Source organism: Castor canadensis, chromosome 13 (assembly GCF_047511655.1).
Source record: "Castor canadensis chromosome 13, mCasCan1.hap1v2, whole genome shotgun sequence".
Taxonomy (NCBI): Eukaryota; Metazoa; Chordata; class Mammalia; order Rodentia; family Castoridae; genus Castor; species Castor canadensis.
The window spans coordinates 18,457,901-18,479,270 of NC_133398.1; the positions used below are offsets into that span (position 1 = coordinate 18,457,901).

The 21,370-nt window shown below is 39.7% G+C and overlaps 1 protein-coding gene across 5 annotated transcripts in view; it reads left to right on the plus strand.

The window, feature by feature from the left end:
• The window catches only part of Astn2 (astrotactin 2), an 888,234-nt gene that overhangs the window by 541,021 nt on the left and 325,843 nt on the right, over positions 1 to 21,370 (plus strand). For all 5 annotated transcript variants that reach the window (XM_074051155.1, XM_074051156.1, XM_074051153.1 and 2 more), the window contains one exon: positions 20,363 to 20,529. In XM_074051155.1, the coding sequence (XP_073907256.1) occupies positions 20,363 to 20,529 (167 nt within the window). The remainder of the gene's footprint in view (positions 1 to 20,362; positions 20,530 to 21,370) is intronic.

The window sequence follows — 21,370 nt, forward strand, 5'->3', positions numbered from 1 at the left end:
TATGGTTATTATTCCTCCCACCATCAGAGATGCTTCTTAAGGAATAGGAATAAGGCTTTAGAAGGCCTGGGGACAGTAGGCTCCAAAGAGAAATTTGTTAACTTTAAGTCCCACTCAGTGCAGTGCCTAAGGGAGCTCCAGATGGAGACACATAAGGTTTGGAACCATCACCAGAAGTGGGACATCTCAGAGACGAACTGTGGGAATGTTCTCAATCCACATTCCCCTGTTCCATGATTGCTCAGCTCAGGTGCTGCCTATGGCCAGAGCATGACAAGAGACCTCCCTTGGAATTCCCATCAGCCTCTTGAGGAGAACCATGGATGTCCAGGCTGCAAAAGGTCTTAGAAACCTTCTGCCATTTTCATCATTGTACAATTAAAAAGAATGAAGACCAGATAGCACAGAGCCACTTGCAAACCCATGTTTATTACAGCACTATTCACAATAGCAAGCTTTGAAAACAGCCCAAATTCCCTACAACTGATGGATAAGGAAAATGTGGTGTATATACACAGTGTAATATTATTCAACCATAAAGAAGAATGAATTATGTTGTTTGCAGTTAAATGGATGAAACTAGAGAGTATTATGTTAAGTGAAATAAGCCAGGCTCAGAAGGATAAAAGTCACATGTTTCCTTCATATATGGAAGCTCACCTTAAAAGATAAATTATACATAAATTATTTTATATACATATAAAAAGAGAAAGAATGAGAGAGAGAATGGGATTGTGATAGTGGGTCTGTCTAAGGGGACTAAGCAGGATGTGAACAATACTGAGATGTTGCATCTGTGTATGAAGATAGTATAATGAAATGCACTAAAAGCAGTTGAATAGTAGGGGAACAAGGCAAGAGAGAAACAGTAATAGAGAGGGCTAATTTGATTAAAGTACAATATATACATGTATGAAGTATCATGGCAAAACACCCCTTAACAATCGATACACACTTTACAAAATGGAGGACAGGAAGGTAAAGCTGGTTCTGCCTGGGGAGTGGGGGGTACCAGTTTGTGATGGGAGAAGGTAAATAGAGAGGGTGAGGGAGAGTGAATATTGGTGAATGCATTTTGTATTCACGTATGAAAATAGAACAACAAAACCTGTTGAACAACAAAACCTGTAAGAAGAGGGGCAGGAGCTATGGAGAAGAATGATGGAGCAGGATAATCTAATCAAGATGCATTCTAACACATATGTAAATGTCACAATGAACCCCTTCTGTATTACTAGTATGTGCTAATAAAAACGTAAAATAAAAAAGAAACCAATTAGAAAAAAAAAAGAAAGAAAAAGGACTGAGGGCCAAAGAATGGAAGGGCTGTGTCTAGAACAGAAGTGCCAGTCTGTGCCTTATAATGCCTTGGGGCTCCTCTAAAGGGAACAACAGGCAGTTAGTAAGCTACAATCACCCTGTGTGTGAGCAGGTCCAGCTGTGCAGTGACATCATGCTCCCCAGCACTGCTCTTCATCATAAGCCATTTAGACATGACTTTGCTTTTCCTTCACCCAGCCCTCCAGTTGCTCTAGGCTTTCCTGAACTTTGGCAGGAGCTATCATGCTTTCTACCCTGTTTAAAATTTTAATGCTTGCCTTTTTGTGACTGACTTATTTCAGTTAGCTCAATGTCTTCAAAGTTCATCCATGGCATAGCATATGTCAGAATTTTCTTTGTAAGACTAATATTCCATTGTATATATAGGCAACTTAGGCAACCTTTTTTTTTTTTTTTTTTTGGTAGAACTGGGGTTTGAATTCAGGCCTTCAAGCTTGCTAGGCAAGTGTTTTGCTGCTTGACTTACACCTCCAGTCCATTTTGCTCTGGTTATTTCGTAGATGGAGTTTTGTGCACTATTTATGCAAGCGGGCCTTGAACCATGATTTTCCAGATCTCAGCCTCCCAAGAAGCTAGGATTACAGGCATGACCCAAAGGCACTCAAGTGTATATGCCACATTTTTAAAAATACATGCCTCCATCAATGGCTGTCTGGGTTGCTTCTATCTGTTGGCTACTGTGCATAATTGCTACTCTGAGCCAGGTTATTTAAGTATCTCTTCAAGACCATGCTTTCATTTATTTGGGATCTAAACATAGAAATGAAACTGATGGGTCATACTGTAATTTTATTTTTGGTTTTCTGAGAAACTTCCATGGCAATCACAACAATTTACAATGCAACCAATGGTGCAGAAAGATTCTGATTTCTTGAAATCCTTGCCAATATGTGGTATATATATTATTTGTTGATATAACCTAACCTAGTGAGTGGAAGGTAGTATCATATTGTGAGTTTGATTTGCATTTTCCTAATGACCAGTTTTGTTGATTATCCTTTCATATGTTTTTGACCACCTGTATATCTTCTTTGGAAAAACGTTTATTTGAGTTTTTTGTTTATTTTTTTATTTGGGTTTTCTCGTTGTTTAGCACAATATTTGATGTTTAGCCATCTTGAGCCATGACTTCTTTCCTTCCAGGGATCTATTCACTTCTTTTGGTACAGATTCTTCTTAAGGTCAGCAACTATCACATTTGAATTCAGTCCCTATTCATTAATAGCAGAGCAATGAGGGAAAGGCCCTTTAGCCTCAAAACCTCTGTTTCCTTTTCTGAAAAAAATTGGGCTGCTGACAGCAAGTTCAGAGAATTGTGAGCCTTCAAAAGGTAGTATTACAAATATAATACCTAGTGTACTTCCTGGCATAGAATATGTTCTAAAGGCATTTTCATTTCCTTTCTCATGTGTCTTCAGTAAGGGAATACTGAATGCTGCACAGATGGCTGGCATGTGGGGAGAATGCCCTATTGATATTTCACTGGAATACAAGCCAAAACTAGGCAATGCAACCAGACAGTTTATCACATTCCAAAAATATTTACCAGGCATCAAATATTAAGAGTAATAATAATCTTAATAACAACTGGGGTTTGCCATGTACCAGGCACTGTTTTAAGGACTTCACATTTTCCCTGGCAATTTTGACTAGGTAAAATTTTATACTGAGAAAGTTGAGGCTTTAAGTGTTAGTGAAGTGACTAACATTCCTGGCTTGTAACTGGCAATGCCAGGTGGGACTCAAGCCTGGTAGCCCTGCTCTATCATAAAACAACAATTACCTTGAATGCCAATCTGGGTTGAAGAGAGGAAGCTGTATATTACAGTCCCTCTTCTCAAATAGCTATGGATTCATGGAGAGACGAACTGTGAACTAGAAATCATCCCAGTTAGTATGGGAGACAAGGAATGATTCTTTCTGACCAGGAAGGCCCCAGGGTATGGCTCAGTGGCAGAGTGCTTGCCTAAAATGCTCAAGGTCTGGGTTTATTTCCAGCACTGAACCAAATGATAAAAAATTTCAAAAAAGAAGATACTTGCACACAAGAATTTCTTGTCGATAATGGAATTGAGTGTTCCCAGAAACCTTCAGAGTAGGTAAAAATTCCATTTTAAAATGGGGAAACCAGGATCATAAAGGAGCAGTGACTTGCCCAAAGTCACACAGCTAGGTAAGGCAAGCATCTGGACTGGATTTCGCTTCTTTTTGTCTCCTCAGTCTTCTGCTTCGGAGGTCAAGAAGAGACCCCTAGAGGGGGGCCTCTGGAGCTATAAAATAGGCTATTTAGGATTCCTTGGGGAGACAGGGGCAGCTTGTCTAGGAGAGAGCTCAAACAAAGGCACCAAGGTTGGACCCTGTGGAGAGCAGGCACTGTTTGGTAGTGTCTGAGTGGTTTCCAGACCCAGGTGGCTGGAGAAGCCAGGATGAATGGTGGTTTGGGCTCTGTGCCTGGGAGCTCTTCTAGGAGCTGGGGCATGCTTGGCTTTCTCCACTCTGAGGCCCGAGGTCTCCTGGACTACAGCTGCTGTTCTATATTGTCTAGGACTATTGATCCCTGCAATCCTTATTGCAGAACCACCCCTTCCCTTCTTGTCAGCATCAAAGCCCAACACAAATTAAGCAACAGCTGAACTGGCATGACTTGATTAGAATTCCTAGTGATTATAGGCTCTTGAGTGCCCTGGTTGTCCAAATCAATACTGGTGTTAACAGCTGGGCTAGCTGACCTTGCTGACAGATTGAGGATGGAAGCTAGGAACTGGGGACTGGCTGGGCCTTCCCCACTCACTCATGTTGTAGGCAGCACACCAGAGGCTGGAACGAAGACAGCCAAGTCCACTCAGTCTGTGATCACAGCAATGGTTCATACTGAAGAATCCCACAAGCCTGGCTTAGCTTACGTGACCTTCAGTAACCTTGCCTGCAAAATGAGTGTATTGTAGAGATGCCTCTGAGCTTTGGTGATGATTCAAAGAGATGGCATATGGGAAAATATCAAGCACATGGTAGGTGTTCAGTAAATGTCTATTTCATTTCCTTCCTTGCTTCTTTCCCTCCTCTTTCTTCTTCCTAAAATGCTGTATCTGACAAGCCTGTTACAAATAACCTATGTTCCCAGAGTTCCTGAGTCTGCTCTTAACCCATCAGAGGATTCTCAGAATCCCTGTGTACCCCTTGCCAGTCTGAACCACATATAATGTTATACACAGGCCACCTCCGTGTGGATCAGGAGAAAGAACACACATTTGCAATCAGGGATCTTCAGTGGTGGACTCAGTCTGCCTCTCAGATGCTGTGTGACCTCAGGCAAGTCATCTGGTCTCTCTGGGCTTCAGTTTCCTCATCTGCAAAGTGTTTAGGAGCATACTATTCTACCTCAGCATTGCTGAGAAGAACAAAGGTTACTTGTGGCAGTGTTTGTCAATCCTTTTCATGAATGTGGTCTCTTACATTTTGTGTTTTCTATTTGGAGAAAGTAGCAAAGTAACCACAACAGGATCACTGCATGAACACCTACTATGTGTCAGAATTGTGTCAGGGCATGTGATCTCACCTGGTCCTCTCATAAGCCAATATCTCATTCACTTTCTCCAGCATATAAATGTGGAAACAGACCGAGAAGGACACCTATGGAAATTGTGTCTCCTTCAAACCTCACTCCAGTTGTGTGTGTCCTGTGTGACTGCAGCATGCTCTGCCTCCCATATGTGTTGAGTCTCACTGTTGTCACATTGTCCCATTGGATCTCTACCATGATATTAGGAGGCACACAACTGTTAGGAGGAGCACTATGACTAGGGGGCAGTTCTATTATTGTGCTTGTTCTGGTGAAGAGACTTACAGAAACCAAGTACTTGCTGAGTTCTTGGAGGAGGACATGCTTTTCCCATAGTTAAGCAGGATTAAAGACATCCTTAGGAAATCTTAAAATGTATTCATTCACTTCCCAGGAAATTCCCTTTCAAGTGCTTTAGAGCTAATTCTCCTCTTTTTACAATTCATGGTTGCTCTGACAAAAATCAAGATCTGAATGGCTTTTCCAACTTCTGCTATCCAATATCTTCACGTTATAGTAGAAGAAACAGAGCCACTGAGTCCAGTGTGTTGGACTAAAGTCATTCAGCCATTAAAGACTAAAGCCAGGCAGGACTGGAATTCAGCTCCTGAGAGCCATTCCTATGCATTTTTGGAGGCCTGCTGGGATTTGGCTTATTATCTTCACTATCCCATTTGCCTACCATATTCACCGTGAGGATGATGTCCTCATTTTCTTTTCTTCTTCATGAAGAAACAGGTTCAGAGAAGTCACAAAATTACATTATAAGAGTCTGGGTCTCTGCTAGAGTTCTTTTTCATTACTCTATCCCGCTTTCAAGGATTAAGATTATAAAAAGGAATGAAGATGCCACTCTGAGGTTTCTCAGGAGGGAAAGAGCTCCTTCTCCGGCACCATGAGGAAATTCCCCAGTCTTATTTACTTTATGATTCACTCAGACTCCAGAAGTTATTCTAATCTGTAAGTTGATTGTTTTTCCTTCTTCTCAGAACAGCTGGCCCACCTTCTAGACCAGGGGGTGGGGTGGTGGAACAGCTCATTACAAATTTTGCACTCAGAGCAATTTGCATTCCATAATTAATGAACATTAAAATTCATAATTACAAACACAAACAAATGACTTGGTGATGATGAAAAATTAGGCAGGGAAGCAGCAAGAACAGGCTTAGGGGATGGAGGAGGAGGCTGGGAGCAGTGTGAAGTCAGCCTAGGGAGGAACAGCTGAGAATCCCCAGGCATCCTACTGTTCCTCTCTCTAGAACTGCAAGGCCTCCAGGACCAGAGACCCTGTACCAGAGTTCCTGTCAGACCTCCACTGAATTGGAGCAGATTGGGTGAGAGGCACTGGAGTCCAGCTGACCTGGGATGGACCTCCCCCACAACACCCCAGTTCTCTTATCTACTTATGGTACAGTTTCTCAAGTAAAGAAGCAGCCCTCCAAGGGATGAGCTCATTGCTAGAGGGACCAGCACTCTTGCTCATGCCCATTCTGGTCTCACAGAGCCTGCTTCCCAAGGCTCCATTTGTGAGCTCTAAGAAAATGCTTAGAGATAATTGAATTCACTAACTTCGGTAATCTCTTCAAAGTGGCAAATCAAATCATTTCATTCCTCTGCCAGACAACCCTCCAAAGCCCTCCAGGTACACTTAGAATAAACTCCAGACGCCTTTCCATGGTGGAAGTCATGGGTCAGCAGCTTTTTTGTATAAAGAATCATATAGTAAATCTTTTAGGCTATACAAGTCACGTGTGGTCTTTTTTTTTTTTTTTTGTCTCACGTTCCTCCTTTTAAAAAATAGATGTAAAAGTCATTCTTAGCTTTAGGGCTGTGCAAAAACAGCCTGCAGGGGTGTAGATATATATATATTTTTTATTCCTCCCACTAAATACAACTAAAATCCTTGGATATTGTATATAAAACCCCATGAGACTGAAAGGTGGAGAGAAGGCTGACCAACAAGGGGCACTGAGACTCAAGAAAAGACAAGGGAGTCAATTTCCTGAATTTTGCCTTATACATACCAAGCTTGGATATAACGGAGCCAGCAGCCCAGAAATGCCAATAGGCATATGTAAAAAAAATCCCCAAAGCATTCTTTCTCTAGCTAACATACTAGGGAAAAGGGCATCCTAGCAAAGCAGAAAATTTGACAAGCAATAACTGCTGCATCCAACCCAACACTATGGGGAAAAAAATGTGGCTCCTGCCCCTACTCATGCCAGTACAGGCCAAGTGAAAAGTCAGAATTTTAATTTCCATCAAGAGATAGTGAGCACCCATACCCAGACCCATTCGTTTTCAGTGGAGACCAAATGAAGAGCCTGGGCTTCCACCCATAACTCATGACAACAAAGCTCCCTCCTCCTTCCTGCTAGAGTCTTGCCAGAGCAGGACTAGTAGGAAGTCAGGACACCCACCCCACTGGCCAACAGAAAGGGGTGCCATACCCCCACAGTGTGGTGTAAGTGGAGGCCAAGTGGGGAATAGTCACTGATGTCTTATGGGGAGCCAGATTCCTACCTCCTGCAGTACTGGTGGGCCTTACCTCTTGGATGTTAGTCAGGGCCAAGTAAAGAACTTGAGCTTCAGTCTCCCTTTGTCAGAAACACCTTTCCCTGCTAAGGAGTGTCATTAGAAGACAACTAAAATAGAAGGCTTAAATAACACCCAATTCAAAACTTAGGACAATACCAAAAATATCCAAGTTTGCATCCAAAATTATTTGTTATAACAAGAACCAGGACAACCTCAAACTCAGAGGGAAAAGAAAATCAGTAGATTCCAATCCCCAAATAATAGATATAAGAATTTTCTGACAAAGATGTTAAAATTATCATCATTAAATATGGCTCCACTAAGAGCTGTAGGTTTGGCTCGAGTGGTAGAGCACTTGCCTAGCAAGCACAAGGCCATGAGTTCAAGCCCCAAAAGAAAGAAAAAGAAAAGAAAAGAAAATGCCTCCATAAGCAATCATGAGCACTTCTGAAGCAGATGAAAACCTGGAAAATCTCAACAAAGAAATAGAAAATATAAAGGTGAATCAAATGGAAATCTTAGAACTAAGAAGATAGGGTGCAAAGTAAAAACTCAGTGAATAGATTCAACAGATGAACAAATGGAGAAGACAAAGGAAGTAATCAGTAAATTTAAAGGTAGAACAAGTAAAATCGCTTAATCTAAATATTAGAGCGAAAATAGACTAAAAAGAAAATGAACACATTCTTAAGAGCCTTAGGACTATCTAAAAAGATTTAACATTTGTGTCACTGGAGTCCCAGAAGAAGAGGAAAAAATGGTACTCAAATAAATTATAGCTGAAAACATCTCAAATTTCCAAACCCTACAGATTCAAGAGGCTTAGCAATCTCCAAACAGAATAAACACAAATTCACACCAAAACAGCATAGTTGAACTGCTTTAGTTTGTCAAGAAAAAATCTTGAGAGAAATTACATCTTATCTGCAAAAGAAACACAATTTTAATGATAGTGGAACTCTCAAAAAAACCTAGAGGCCAGGAAAAGTGACACATTTTTCAAGTGCTGAATAAAAAAGAAACCTAAGTCTAATGAAAATATTATTTAAGAATGAAAACAAAATAAAGACATTCTCAGAGGAAAACTAAAAGAAAGTATGGCCAGCAAACTTTCTCTAAAATAATGGCTATAGGAAATTCTCTGAAAGAAAGGAAATAATAGCCAAGTGTGGTTACAGGCACAGGCCAGCTGTAATCCCACCACTCAGGAGACTGAGGCAGGAGGATTGCAAATTCAAGGCCAGTGTGTGTTACACAGTGGGACCCTGTCAGAATGAGAGAGAGAAAGAGAGAGAGAGGAAGAGAGAGAGAAAGAGAAGAAGAAGGAGGAGGAGGAGGAGGAGGAAGGGGAGGGAGAGAGAAAAGAGGGAGCAAAGAGGGAAATGGAAAGAATAAAAAAAGGAATCTTTAAATACTAAAGAGGAGGGAAGAACACAGAAAAGAATATGGGTGGATAAAATAGACTTTCCTTTTCTCAGTTTATCTACATTGATACTTAAAGCCCCCCAAAAATGAGAGCATTGTCTGATATGATTCTAAATGCAGTTAGAGGATTAAGGGAGAAAATTGTATCATATGGTAGAGTGGAAAGGGACATAAAACATAGAGGAAAGTAAGGTCACTATACATCACTTGACATGGGAAAATTATGTAACTAATAGACTATCAACAGTACACCTAAAGAAATTACTAAAACTATACAAAGAAATGCATCAAAAACATTTTGATAAATCAAAATGGAACCTAACAAATATTCAAATAACCCACAGGAAAACTGGAAAAAGAAAACAGAGAAATGAAAAACATTGATAAGAAAAACAAACATAAAATGGCGTATATAAACAAGGACATATCAATTATCACATTAAATGTAAATCATGTAAGTACACAAATTCAAACATGGAAATTGATGGAGTGTATTAAAAGGGCATAACCCAATTATATACTGTCTGTAAGAAGTTCGCTTTTCATGCTGAGTGTGGCAGTGAACACCTGTAATTACAGCACTCAGAAGTAGAGATAAATTTGTGAGTTCAAGGCCAGATTGGGCTGCCACACCTTGTCTCAAATAACTAAACAAAACAAACCCTCACTAGCTGAGGGGTAGAGATTAGAAAATCACAATTTGAAGTAAGTCCAAGCAAAAAGTTATCAAGACCTTATCTCAAAAAACAAGCCGAGTGTGGTACGGTAAATTTTAATTACAGCTTCACAGGAGAATAGTGGTCTGAAGACAGTCTAGGGTAAAAAGCACAAAACCCTGTTTGAAAAATAACTAAAAGCAAAAATGGCTGGATGTGTGGCTCAAGTGGAAAGTATCAGCATAACAAGTATAAGGCTCTGAGTTTAAACCCCAGTACCACCTCCCTCCCAAAAAAACCCCCAGAAATTCACTTCACATATAATAACAAAGACAGGTAAAGTAGACAGATAAAGACGGCACATCATGCTCACAAAACAAAGCTGAGATAGCTATATTGTTAAAGTAGACCTTAATAAAAATTATCAGAAAGGAACATCAAATAATGATAAAAGGGTTATCCCCCAAGAAGACAGAGTAGTCATGAATGTTTGCACATCAAATAACAGAGCAAAATGTATGAAGCAAAAACTGATGGGACTGAAAAGAACAATAGACAAATCTATTGTTATAGTTGAACACTGTTCCCTCAACATCTGGTAGAAAAAGGTGGACAAAAAATCAGTATCATTATAAAAGAATTCAATCAACCAAAAGGTCTTAGTACATATTTAGCCATATACTATTATCTGTATTATTTTGTATTATTATTATGTTTTTTGCAGTTCTGGGCTTTGAACTTAGGACCTCACACTTGCTAGGAAGACACCCTGCCACTTGAACCACACCTTCAGTCCTTTTTGTGTTGGTTATTTTTGAGATGGAGTCTCACTTTACTCCCAGGTCAGCCTGGACTGTGATCCTTCTGTTTGTGTTTCACATATGTATTATATTCTAGCACCTACAGAACATTTGCCAAGCCAGACCAAATCCTGGGCCATGAAAAAGTTCTCAAAAAGTTTAAAGACAGACAAGAGTTTGTTCCCCAACCACATCTGAATCAAACTAGAGAGAGTGACTTTGTCAGCTTGAGGTGCTAAAATAAGATACCATAGACTGAGTGGATGAACAATAGATGTTTTTCATAGTTCTGGAGGCCAGAATTCTGACATGAGTGTTTGGTTGATACAGTTCTTTGGTGAGGGCTCTGCCTTCTTCTCCCCATGTACTAATATGTCAGAGAGACAAGGTATGAATCTCATTCATGAGAGTTCTACCCTCATGATACATTACCTTCCAAAGGTTCCAAATGAAAATAACATTTCCCTGAGCTTTAGGATTTCAACATAATAATTCTTTTTCTTTCTTTATTCATTTATTCATATGTGCATACATTCTTGGGGTCATTTCTCCCCTCCACCCCTGCCCTCTTCCTCTCCCTGCCATCCCCCTTTCTTCCAGGCAGAACCTGTTCTGACTTTTTCTCCAATTTTGTTGAAGAGTAGACATAAACAATAATAAGAAAGACAAAATATTTTTGCTAGTTGAGATAAGGATAGCTACACAGAGAGATTCATTCCTAGCATTGCTTCCACGCACAAGTGTATTACAACCCGAATTGATTCAGCTCTACCTAAATCAATCTTCCCGGTCACCTTCCCATATTGACCTCTTTTCTTTTAAGGTTACTGTATTAGTTCCTCTGCAGTGAGGACATCAACACTTTCAAGTTTGGGGTTTCCTATCTATCCACATTCCTCCCATATATGCTCTCCCCTTAGCGTGTGACCCAAGTCCAATATTACTGCCTATGCCCTAGATCTAAAGTCTGCATATGAGGAAGAACATATGATTTTTGGTCTTCTGAGCCTGGCTAACTTCGCTCAAGATGATGTTCTCTAGTTCCATCCATTTACTTGCAAATGATAAAATTTTGTTCTTCTTCATGGCTGAATGAAATTCCATTGTGTATAAATACCACAGTTTCTTAATCCATTCATCAGCAGTGGGGCATCTTGGCTGTTTCCATAACCTGGCTATCGTGAACACTGCTGCAATAAACATGGGTGTGCAGGTGCCTATGGAGTAACCTGAGTCGCATTCCTTTGGGTGTATCCTAGGAGTGGGATTGCTGGATCATATGGCAGATCTATGTTTAGTTTTTTAAGAAGACTCCATATTGTTTTTCAAAGTGGTTGTACTAGCTTTCATTCCCACCAGCAGTGCATGAGGGTTCCTTTTTCCCCACAGACTCGCCAACACCTGTTGTTGGTGGTGTTTTTGATGATAGCTACTTTAACAGGGATGAGATGGAATCTTAGTGTGGTTTTGGTTCTCATTTCCTTTGTGGCTAAAGATGGTGAGAATTTTTTCATGAGTTTTTTGTCCATTTTAATTTCTTCTTTTGAAAAAGTTTTGTTTAGTTCAGTTGCCCATTTCTTTATTGGTTCATTGATTTGGGCAGAGTTTAGTTTTTTGAGCTCCCTGTATATTCTGGTTATCAGTCCTTTGTCTGATGTATAGGTGGCAAATATTTTCTCCCACTCTGTGGATGGTCTCTTCAGTTTAGAGACCATTTCTTTTGTTGTGCAGAGCTTTTTAATTTCATGAAGTCCCATTTGTCCATCCTTTCTCTTAGTTGCTGAACTGCTGGGGTTCTGTTGAGGAAGTCCTTGCCTATCTATACCTATTGCTTCCAGAATATTCCCTGCTCTTTCCTGTACTGACTCCAGAGTTTCGGGTCTGATATTAAGGTCCTTGATTCATTTTGAGTTGATACTAGTACAGGGTGATAAATAAACATGGATCTAGTTTCAGTTTTTTGCAGGCAGATAACCACTTTTCCCAGCAACATTTGTTGAAGAGGCTGTCTTTTCTCCATTGTATGTTTTTGGTGCCTTTGTCAAAAATAAGGTGAGCATAGCTGTGTGGATTCATATCCGGGTCCTCTATTCTGTTCCACTGGTCTTCATGTCTGTTTTTGTGCCAGTACCATGCTGTTTTTATTGCTATTGCTTTGTAATATAGTTTGAAGTTGGGTATTGTGATACCTCCTGCATTGCTCTTTTTTCTGAGTATTGCCTTGGCTATTTGCAGTCTCTTGTGTTTCCAAATGAACTTTAGGGTAGATTTTTCAATCTCTGTGATGAATGTCATTGGGATTTTGATGGGAATTGCATTAAACATGCAGATTGCTTTTGATAGTATAGCCATTTTTATTAAGTTGATTCTACCAATCCATGAGCATGGGAGATCTTTCCACCTTCTGTAGTCTTTCTCAATCTTTCTTCAGGGGTTTATAGTTCTCTTTGTAGAAGTCATTCACATCCTTTGTTATGTTTACTCCTAGATATTTGGGTTTTTTTAGTCTATTGTAAATGGAATTGTTTCTATATATTCTTTCTCAATTTGTTCATTATTGTTGTATAGAAAAGCTAATTATTTTTGTAAGTTGATTTTGTATCCTGCCACCTTGCTATAGCTGTTTATGTTGTCTAGGAGCTTTTGAGTAGAGTTTTTTGGGTTTTTAGGGTATAGGATCATATCATCTGTAAATAGGGATATTTTGACAGTTTCTTTACCTATTTATATTCTTTTTATTTTTTCTTCTTGCCTAATTGCTCCAGCTAGGAATTCCAGGACTACATTGAATAGGAGTGGGAATAGTGGGCACCCTTGTCTTGTTCTTTATTTTAGGAGAAATGGTTTCAGTTTTTCTCCATTAAGTATGATGTTGACTATAGGTTTGTCATATATAGCATTTACAATTCAACATAATAATTCTGTGCAGACAAAAGCCTTCAGCTCATAAAAGTGACAACAGAAAAATATCTAAGTACTTGGAAACTAAGCAACATACTTCTAAACAACCTTGGGTCAAAGAGGGAGTCTCATGAGAATCAAAAAATACAATGAACCAAATGTAATAAAATTAAAATATATCAAAATGTGTGGGACACAGCTAAAGCAGTGATTCGTCCTTTTCTGGCAATGTATCTATGGCTTTCTATTAAATATTAAGAAATGTAAATCCCTAAATGTATATATTAAAAAAGAAGAAATCTAAAATCAATCATCTAAGCTCTTGCTTTCAGAACCTAAATAGAGTAAAATAAATTCAAAGAAGCAGAAGGAAGGAAATCAGCACAATTGAAAACAGAAAAAAACAACTGATAAAAATCAATGAGAGCGAATGTGGCAGAGCATGACTGTAATCCCAGAATTTTGGAAGCTGAGGCAGGGAATTGTGTTTGAGGCCAGCCTGGGCTATATAGTACGACCCTGTCTCAAAATAAAAATATCAATGAAACAAAAACTGATTCTTTGAAAATGTCAATAAAATTGAAAAACAATAGCAAGACTGATAAAAGAGGAGAGAAGACAAGCTACCAACATCTGGAAAGAAACAGGTGACATCAGTATCAACCTTGAAGACATAAGAATGATAGCAAGGGAATACTACCAATAACTAATAAATTTGAGAACATAGGTTAAATGGATCTAGTTCACAAGTATGAAACAGATCATTTGAACTGCCCTATAACTAGAAAAGAAATTGAATTTGTACCTTTTAAATACCTTCCCCAATCTCTTGGCCTGGATAATTTCAACAGAAAAGTATACCAAATGTTTAAAGAAAATAAACATCAACTTTTTAAAAATGTCTTCCCAAAAACTAAAGAAGAGAGAACACTTTCTAATTTATTTTCAGATATAGCATTACCCCAGTAACAAAACTAGAAAAAGACCACGCAAAGCCAGAAAACTTCAGAGTAAGACCAATATAGCCCTTGTGTATATAATTGCAGAATTCCTTAACAAAACATTGCAGGAAGCGTTTGATAATACATAAAAAATAACTTTATATTATGGCTAAATGGAGATTATTCCAGGGATGCAAGACCAGATCAGCACTTGAAAATCTATAAATATACTGACAGGTAAAGGAAGAAAAAAAAAATCACATGATTATATCAACTTATATAAGAAAAATATTCAACACCCTCAAAAGATAAAAACTGTCAGGAAAATATGAACAAAGGAGTTGTAAAGAATGCCAATAAAAATCCTGTTGCTCACATATTTACAATGAAAGACTGAATGCTTTTTCTGAATGATCAGAAGCAGCAATCACTGCTATTCAACATAGTGCTGGGTGTCCTAGCCAGTGCAATAAGACGTGAAAGGGAAATAGAAGGCTTAGATAAGAAAGGAAGAAAAAAAACTACCCCTATTTACAGATCTCATGATGGTTTACATATAAAATCCCAAGAGATCTGCCAAAAAAAAAAACCCAAAAAACAAAATTCTAGGAATTATAAATGAGTCAGCAACATCTCAGTATTCAAGAAAAATATAAATCAATTATATTCTTATATCCTAACACTAAACATATGGACACTACAATAAAAATGCAATATCATTTGCAGCCCTAAAACAAATGCAATGTTAAAATGGGAATCTAGCAAAACACATATGGGATATGTATGTTGAAAGCTTTTAAACTGTGATTAAAGAAATAAAAGAAAATCCAAGTAAAAGGAAAGATATTCATGAATCAGAAGACACAGATAATAAAGATGCCTATACTCCACAGATTGATATAAAAGTTGAAGATAATTAGGTTTGAAAAACAAACATCAAAAAAAAAAACAGTGGAAGAAGTCCATTTACCCTATCTCTAGGGTAAATTTATCCTTCCTTCACCCCATCCTTACTAACCTTTTATCACATTATATTTTTTCTCCATGGTACAGTTTTACTCTGTGAAATAACCATTTTGTTTGTTTGTTTTCTTGTTAATCATGTCTCTACTCCCTAGAATTTAAACTCCATGAGAGCAGGGTTTTGGCTGTTTCACTTACCACCACATTCCTACCACCTTGCACATTTCCTCAGCATTGAGTAGATGATCAACAAGTATTTGTTAAGTGGTCCAATGAAGGATTTAGAAAATGGGAATGAAAAAGAAAAAGAAAAACAGTTTTGAGTTTTCTCTTGGGACATTGGATTCATTTATTTATCATTTATTAATTTCTCCATCTATTTATCAAGTGGTTATTTTGTGCCCAGTCCAAAGCCAGACACAGAGAACATGATGTGTTTTCTAACAGACACTCCAGAAATGCCTCCAAGACAAGCATTATTGTTCCTATTTTACAGATGAGGAATTTGAGATGAACCACCCCCAGCCCAGAACTTATTGTCAGCAAGCCTGCACTGGAATTCAGTCTGAATTCAGTTCCCATATTCTTATCTCCAAGCTGTGTCTGAAATTTAAAGAGACTGAGGGCCGAATACATTCATGGACTTGTGCAAGGTCACACAGTAAATGAATGGTAATGCATGAGCAAGTGTTCTGACATTCCTCTTCTACTACTTCAGATGTCTCCCCTCTGCTTCAGTTATACCCCCTCTCCCAGGAAGACCTCTCTGATTAAGGTCTCTCCACTCCAATATTCCCTAGTCTCTCATATTTACAGAGTATTCCTTTTCCATTAAACCATACACTTTTTTTCTAGAATTAGTTTTCTGTCTGACAAAGGTATATGTTTCTTATCTCTCAAGCAAGATTCTAAGCTCCTTAAAATATTCATAACTGTAGCTACCATTTCTTGACCACTTGTTTAGTATGTGATACATTTATCTACTGTATTAGCTTATTGCTGTATAACAAATTATCCCAAATCAAGCAGCTTAAAACAAAAAAACATTTATTATCTTGTGCAACATTTGAGGGTCTGAAATTCAAGAGTACCTTAGCAGTGTAGTACTGACCACTGTAAATTTTCAGTCAAGATGCGAGCTGGAGCTACAGCCATCTGAACATTCTGTTAGAGCTGTAGAATTCACTTCCAAACTTCTGTGTATTATCCAGCTCAGCTTCACTGGCTGTTGCCCAGAGTCCTCAGATTTTTAACCACATGAGATTCTCAATAGGGCTGCTGAAAACACAGCAGCTTGCTTTCCCTGGACCAAGTGCAAGGAGGAAGAGAGAGAGAGAGAGAGAGAGAGAGAGAGAGAGAGAGAGAGAGAGAGGGAGAGAGAGAGAGAGCACCATGAATCACATAGATCAGTGGTGGTGTAATGTGGAGGAGACCACACTAGAGTGTTAACACTAGGAGGCAGGAATCATTGGGGGCCTTCTTTACAGCAGGCCATTATACTATTTGCCAGCACATAATAAGCATAGGAAGACAAGAAAGTTTGTCATTGACCAAAGATTACACATCTTATACCAGGCAGTTTGAATTCAGACCCAGACCCACAGTAAATACCCAGATACACTGAACATCCTGTGTGGCACTCTCCAGGTCATTCAACAAATGGCAAGCACCTACTATGTGCCAGACATTATTCTAAGTATAGGATATAGCTGAGGACAAAGCAGCCATGGTCCACACATATTTCACATTTGATGGAGAAGACAGATGATAAGCAGTGACATAATTGACATAATATACACATAATTACAAACAACCTCAATGCTAGATCTCATCTGGCACCACTAATCCCCTAGATCAGGACATAAAGTTCAGAAGATGAAGGAAGGATCCCCTATGGTGACTGGTAAGCCCACTTCACTCCCCTCCATGTTCTTGGGTCAAGTCTAATTTCTGTCTTAGCTTTAATTTGCTGTGTGATTTTAATCAAGTCCTTTTACCTTCGTAAGCCTCAGTTTCTCAACTATAAATCATCTTCACAAAAGAGATTCAGTGCTCTGCAAGTTAGTTGTCACATACACAATGCTTTAACATGAACAATTGTGAGTGCAGAAGGCAGAGAGATCAGAGCTAAGAGCAGGGATCCTGGTTCCATGTCCTCCATGCCTGTGGCTGATGAATTTGGAGTGAGGTATTTCCACTCTCCGTACCTGAGTTACAAATTAAGAAGGTTAGACCAGCTCTAAGGCCTGCTTTGCTCTGAGTCTCTAAGACTGAATATCCATCAGTCAGAAAGTTACAGGATGGTGAAATGACCAGCCAGTATGCTAGTCAGCTTTTCATCGCTATGACAGATACCTGAAAGAAACAATATATTTTGGTTCACATTCTCAGAGGTTTCGGTCCATGATAGCTGTTTCCATTATTTCAGGATCATGGTAAGGCAGAATATCATGGAAGAAGGGCATAGGTGAAGAAGCAGAGAGAGAGAGAGTAATAGGAAGAGGCCAGGGACAAGATAGACCATTCAATAGTACCCCACCAGTGATCCACTCTACCAGCTAAGCCCTACCTTCCACAGTTCTGCCATCTTCCAGCAGTGCATTCATGTTCTGAATGCATCAATGAATTAAACCATTGATTATATCAGAGCCCTTATGATCCAACGAACTCTAGAAATACCCTCACAGACACATACAGGTGTGCATTACTAATCTACATGTCTTTCAATTCATTGAAGTTAATAATCACTATTAACCACCACACCCAGGATGCAGTAAAAAGCTACAGAGTTGGCAATCCTGAGAAGCCCTTTCCCTCCCACCAACAATCTGTATAACCCCCTCCTCAGTTTCCTCATCTGCAAAGTGGGACTAGTGATAGTACCCAACTAGAACTATTTCCTCTGGATACTATAGCAAATGACAATACAATGGGTGTCTAAAGACAAGAAAGTTTATTCTCTGGAAATTCTGGAGGTCAGAATTCCTCAAACAAGGTGTTCACAGGTCCTGCTCTCTCTGGAGACCCTGGAGGAGAATCTACACCTTGTCCATCTCCTAGAGTAGCAACAGAATTTATGATTCTTGGCCACATTGTGCCAATCTCTCACCACCTGCACATTTCCTGCTCCTCTGTGGGTGTAATTTCTTTCTGCTTCTTTCTTATAAGAACATCTGTGACAACATTTAGGCCAACTTGGAAAACCCAGGATAGTCTCCTCAAGAGCTTTAAATGAATCTCATCTGCAAAGACTTTACCATAGATGGTAACACAGTTTTCAGGTTCTAGGCCTTCAGACAGAGAGGTATCTTTGGGAGCCTGTGTCAGCTCCACCACTACCCCCATGTGCTTGCTATGAGGACTAAATGTGTAAGAGCAGGTAATGGGCTTAGATAATACCTAGATTACAGAGGACACTCATTCGATAAACAAATGTGGCGGGGAATCAGTCAGGCAGGGAAAGAAACATGACCAATAGTCCTGTTATCCGGTGAGAAAGTCCCTGAGTCTCTGCAGACAGACAAAACCCAGCCTCCTGTACTACCAGTGGCTCCAAATGACCCTGTGACCAGGTGCCCTTCTGTCTGACAGCGGCTGTTCAGAGACAAGCAGGGGCCTTCCTCTGAGCTTGTATTAATATGTACAGCACTTCACTCACATGGAAAATTGATTTTTCTTTTTAAGCACAAAATGTAGCAGTTTTATAACCTTTCTGCAGCTTGACAAAGGCCATTTATAACCTACTTTCTCAATCACCCTTCCCAGCACCAGTCTCAAATGTCTTGAAGAACTCTCTCATGCATTTGTAATTACAAATTTTTCTTAGGCATAAATTTAATTTTCAAGAGAGCTGACCTTTTGTTGTTGTGGTGGTTTTTGGAAATTAATTTTGTGTGTGTGTGTGTGTGTGTGTGTGTGTGTGTGTGTGTGGTATGCATGTGCATGATCGCTTGTGTGTTTTGTTATTGATGTCACTTAGGAAGATGGTGTGGGGAGGGGACTGGAGAGCTGGCTGGAGAGGGACACAATAGGAGGGTATTTTAAACAGTGACGTCCAGTGATGGATGAGGAGGGCTTGGCTCTGGGTGTAAATCTTTGTGGACAAAAAAGCCAGCAGGATGACTGAAATTAAAACCTGGTGCCTTGTGTTCTCCTCTGAAGGTAGGACTGTTCAAACTGTTTCTCCATCAGTAGGGCTGGAGAAGATTAGTTTAGCTTATCAAATGATGGGAAACTAAATAAGTAGCCAGATGTCCCCAGTATAAGCTCTCCCTTCACAGAGACTTAGCAGGTACCAGAACACTGACAATAGCCTTCCAGCTGTGCTCATAGAAGATAGGAATCCTGGGTTTGCTTAGTGACTTGAGAGTTATTTAGAGGAAGCAGAGGATTTGAAATCACCTGTAGTGGACCTCAAATATCAGCTTAAGGAAGACTGAAGTTTTTCAAAATTCACATATTTACTTAGTCTGGGGAGTGATGTTATTTGTAAATATCACTTTGGTGACCCATTGGAGGATGGAGTAGACAGGCCAGATCGGAGCCAGCAGACTAGTTAGGAGGCCTTTTGCCTGCTCTTGTGGTGAGTATTTGAGATACTCATTTAGGGGAACCCTGAACAAAAGTGGAGAAGAGAGCAATTCAAGACAGAAAGGAAAATAATTCACATTTTATGAGTGCCAAATTATGTGTCAAATTCTGAATTAAGGTATGCTCCCTCATGATACTACTTAAATTTCACAAGAAATCTATTATATCCATTTATTAGATGAAGACAGTGAAAATCAGAGAGGGTGGTAACCTGTCTCCAGTCACACAGTGAGAAGGTGAAGAGATGGAATTTAAACTCATATTGCGAGTGTTTTTAAAATCTCTCTCTCTGCCTCCCTAAGTGACCTATATAGCAGGGTGCCTTATCTGGTAATAACCATAAAAACAACAATGGAGATATTAGTAACAATATTAGTATCAACTAACATAACATTTGCTATTTGGTTGTTGCATAAGCCTTGTTTTAAGCACTTTGCCAAAGTTATTTCCTTTCATTCTCAAAACTCTGAAGTTCAGAAAAGTAGAGACTTGCCCAAGGCCACATAGCTGTTCATTTACCAAAGCAGATTTTGAGTTCTTCTGTGTCAGTATCCCAAACCTGACCTTTCTAGACGGTGGGAGGAGATAGTGTGATGGGGACCACCACTGGCTTTGCAATAACTTCCCTGTTGCCCTCTTTCCGAGCAGTGCCCAGAGGAGCTGAGGCCCATGAAGGATGGCTCTGGCTGCTACGACCACTCGAAGGGTATTGACTGCTCTGATGGCTTTAATGGTGGCTGTGAGCAGTTGTGCCTGCAGCAGACATTGCCTTTGCCCTATGATGCCAGCTCCAGCACTATCTTCATGTTTTGTGGGTAAGTCTCTGTCCCCACCATCCAGGAGCTTCTGCACTGCCATGGGTGATATGTGAGAAAATGGTCCAATCGTGGTGTGTGGGGAAATACAGTCCAGTCAGGCTGGGGCGGATTTTCAAGGAGATGGTCTTTCTGCCTCTTGTGTTTCAGCCCAAAAGGTGAAAGTATGACCTTTCGGGTATTGGAAAGAAAGGATGAAGAAAAGTAGCTTATGAATACATGCAATCCATGGAGCCTCTGCCCAACCTATTTCATAGGATAAGGATTTTTTTTTTCCTGCTGGGTCTCTTGTCCTTCTTCCCCCTCCCTGCCCCCCATGTCTCTTCTGAAGCCCCAGTCAGTGTGAGAAGACAAGCAAGAATCTTGAAGGTGTTCACCAAGAAACCACTTGGTGTGATGCATAGGAACATGCATATGTTCAGCCCAGGCTGCATATGTGTAGCCCAAGCTCAGAACTAGATTCTATAGGACAGAACTTAGTAGTGAGTTCATTGTTTGGCCTTTAGGTACCCTGATACCCGTCTAGGTAAAGACAACTAACTGGGGAGGAAATTGTAAAGGAAATCATGCAGTTAAAGCAAAACTTGTAGTACAACTTCTGGTTCATGAAGAACTCAGGTTGATGTTTTTCTTTTCTTTTTTTCACTTTGTGTTGCTGGAGATTGAACCCAGGGCCTCATACATGCCAGTCAGCTGCTCTAGCTCTGCACTAGAACGCCAGCCCCATAAGCTGAGTTTTAAAACTGAGAAAAAATAAAAATAAAAAAGAGGAGAGCAACTTGCTGAGTGGCCTGGGACAAATCATTTCCTTTCTTTCGAGGCCACAGTTTAACTACCTGTA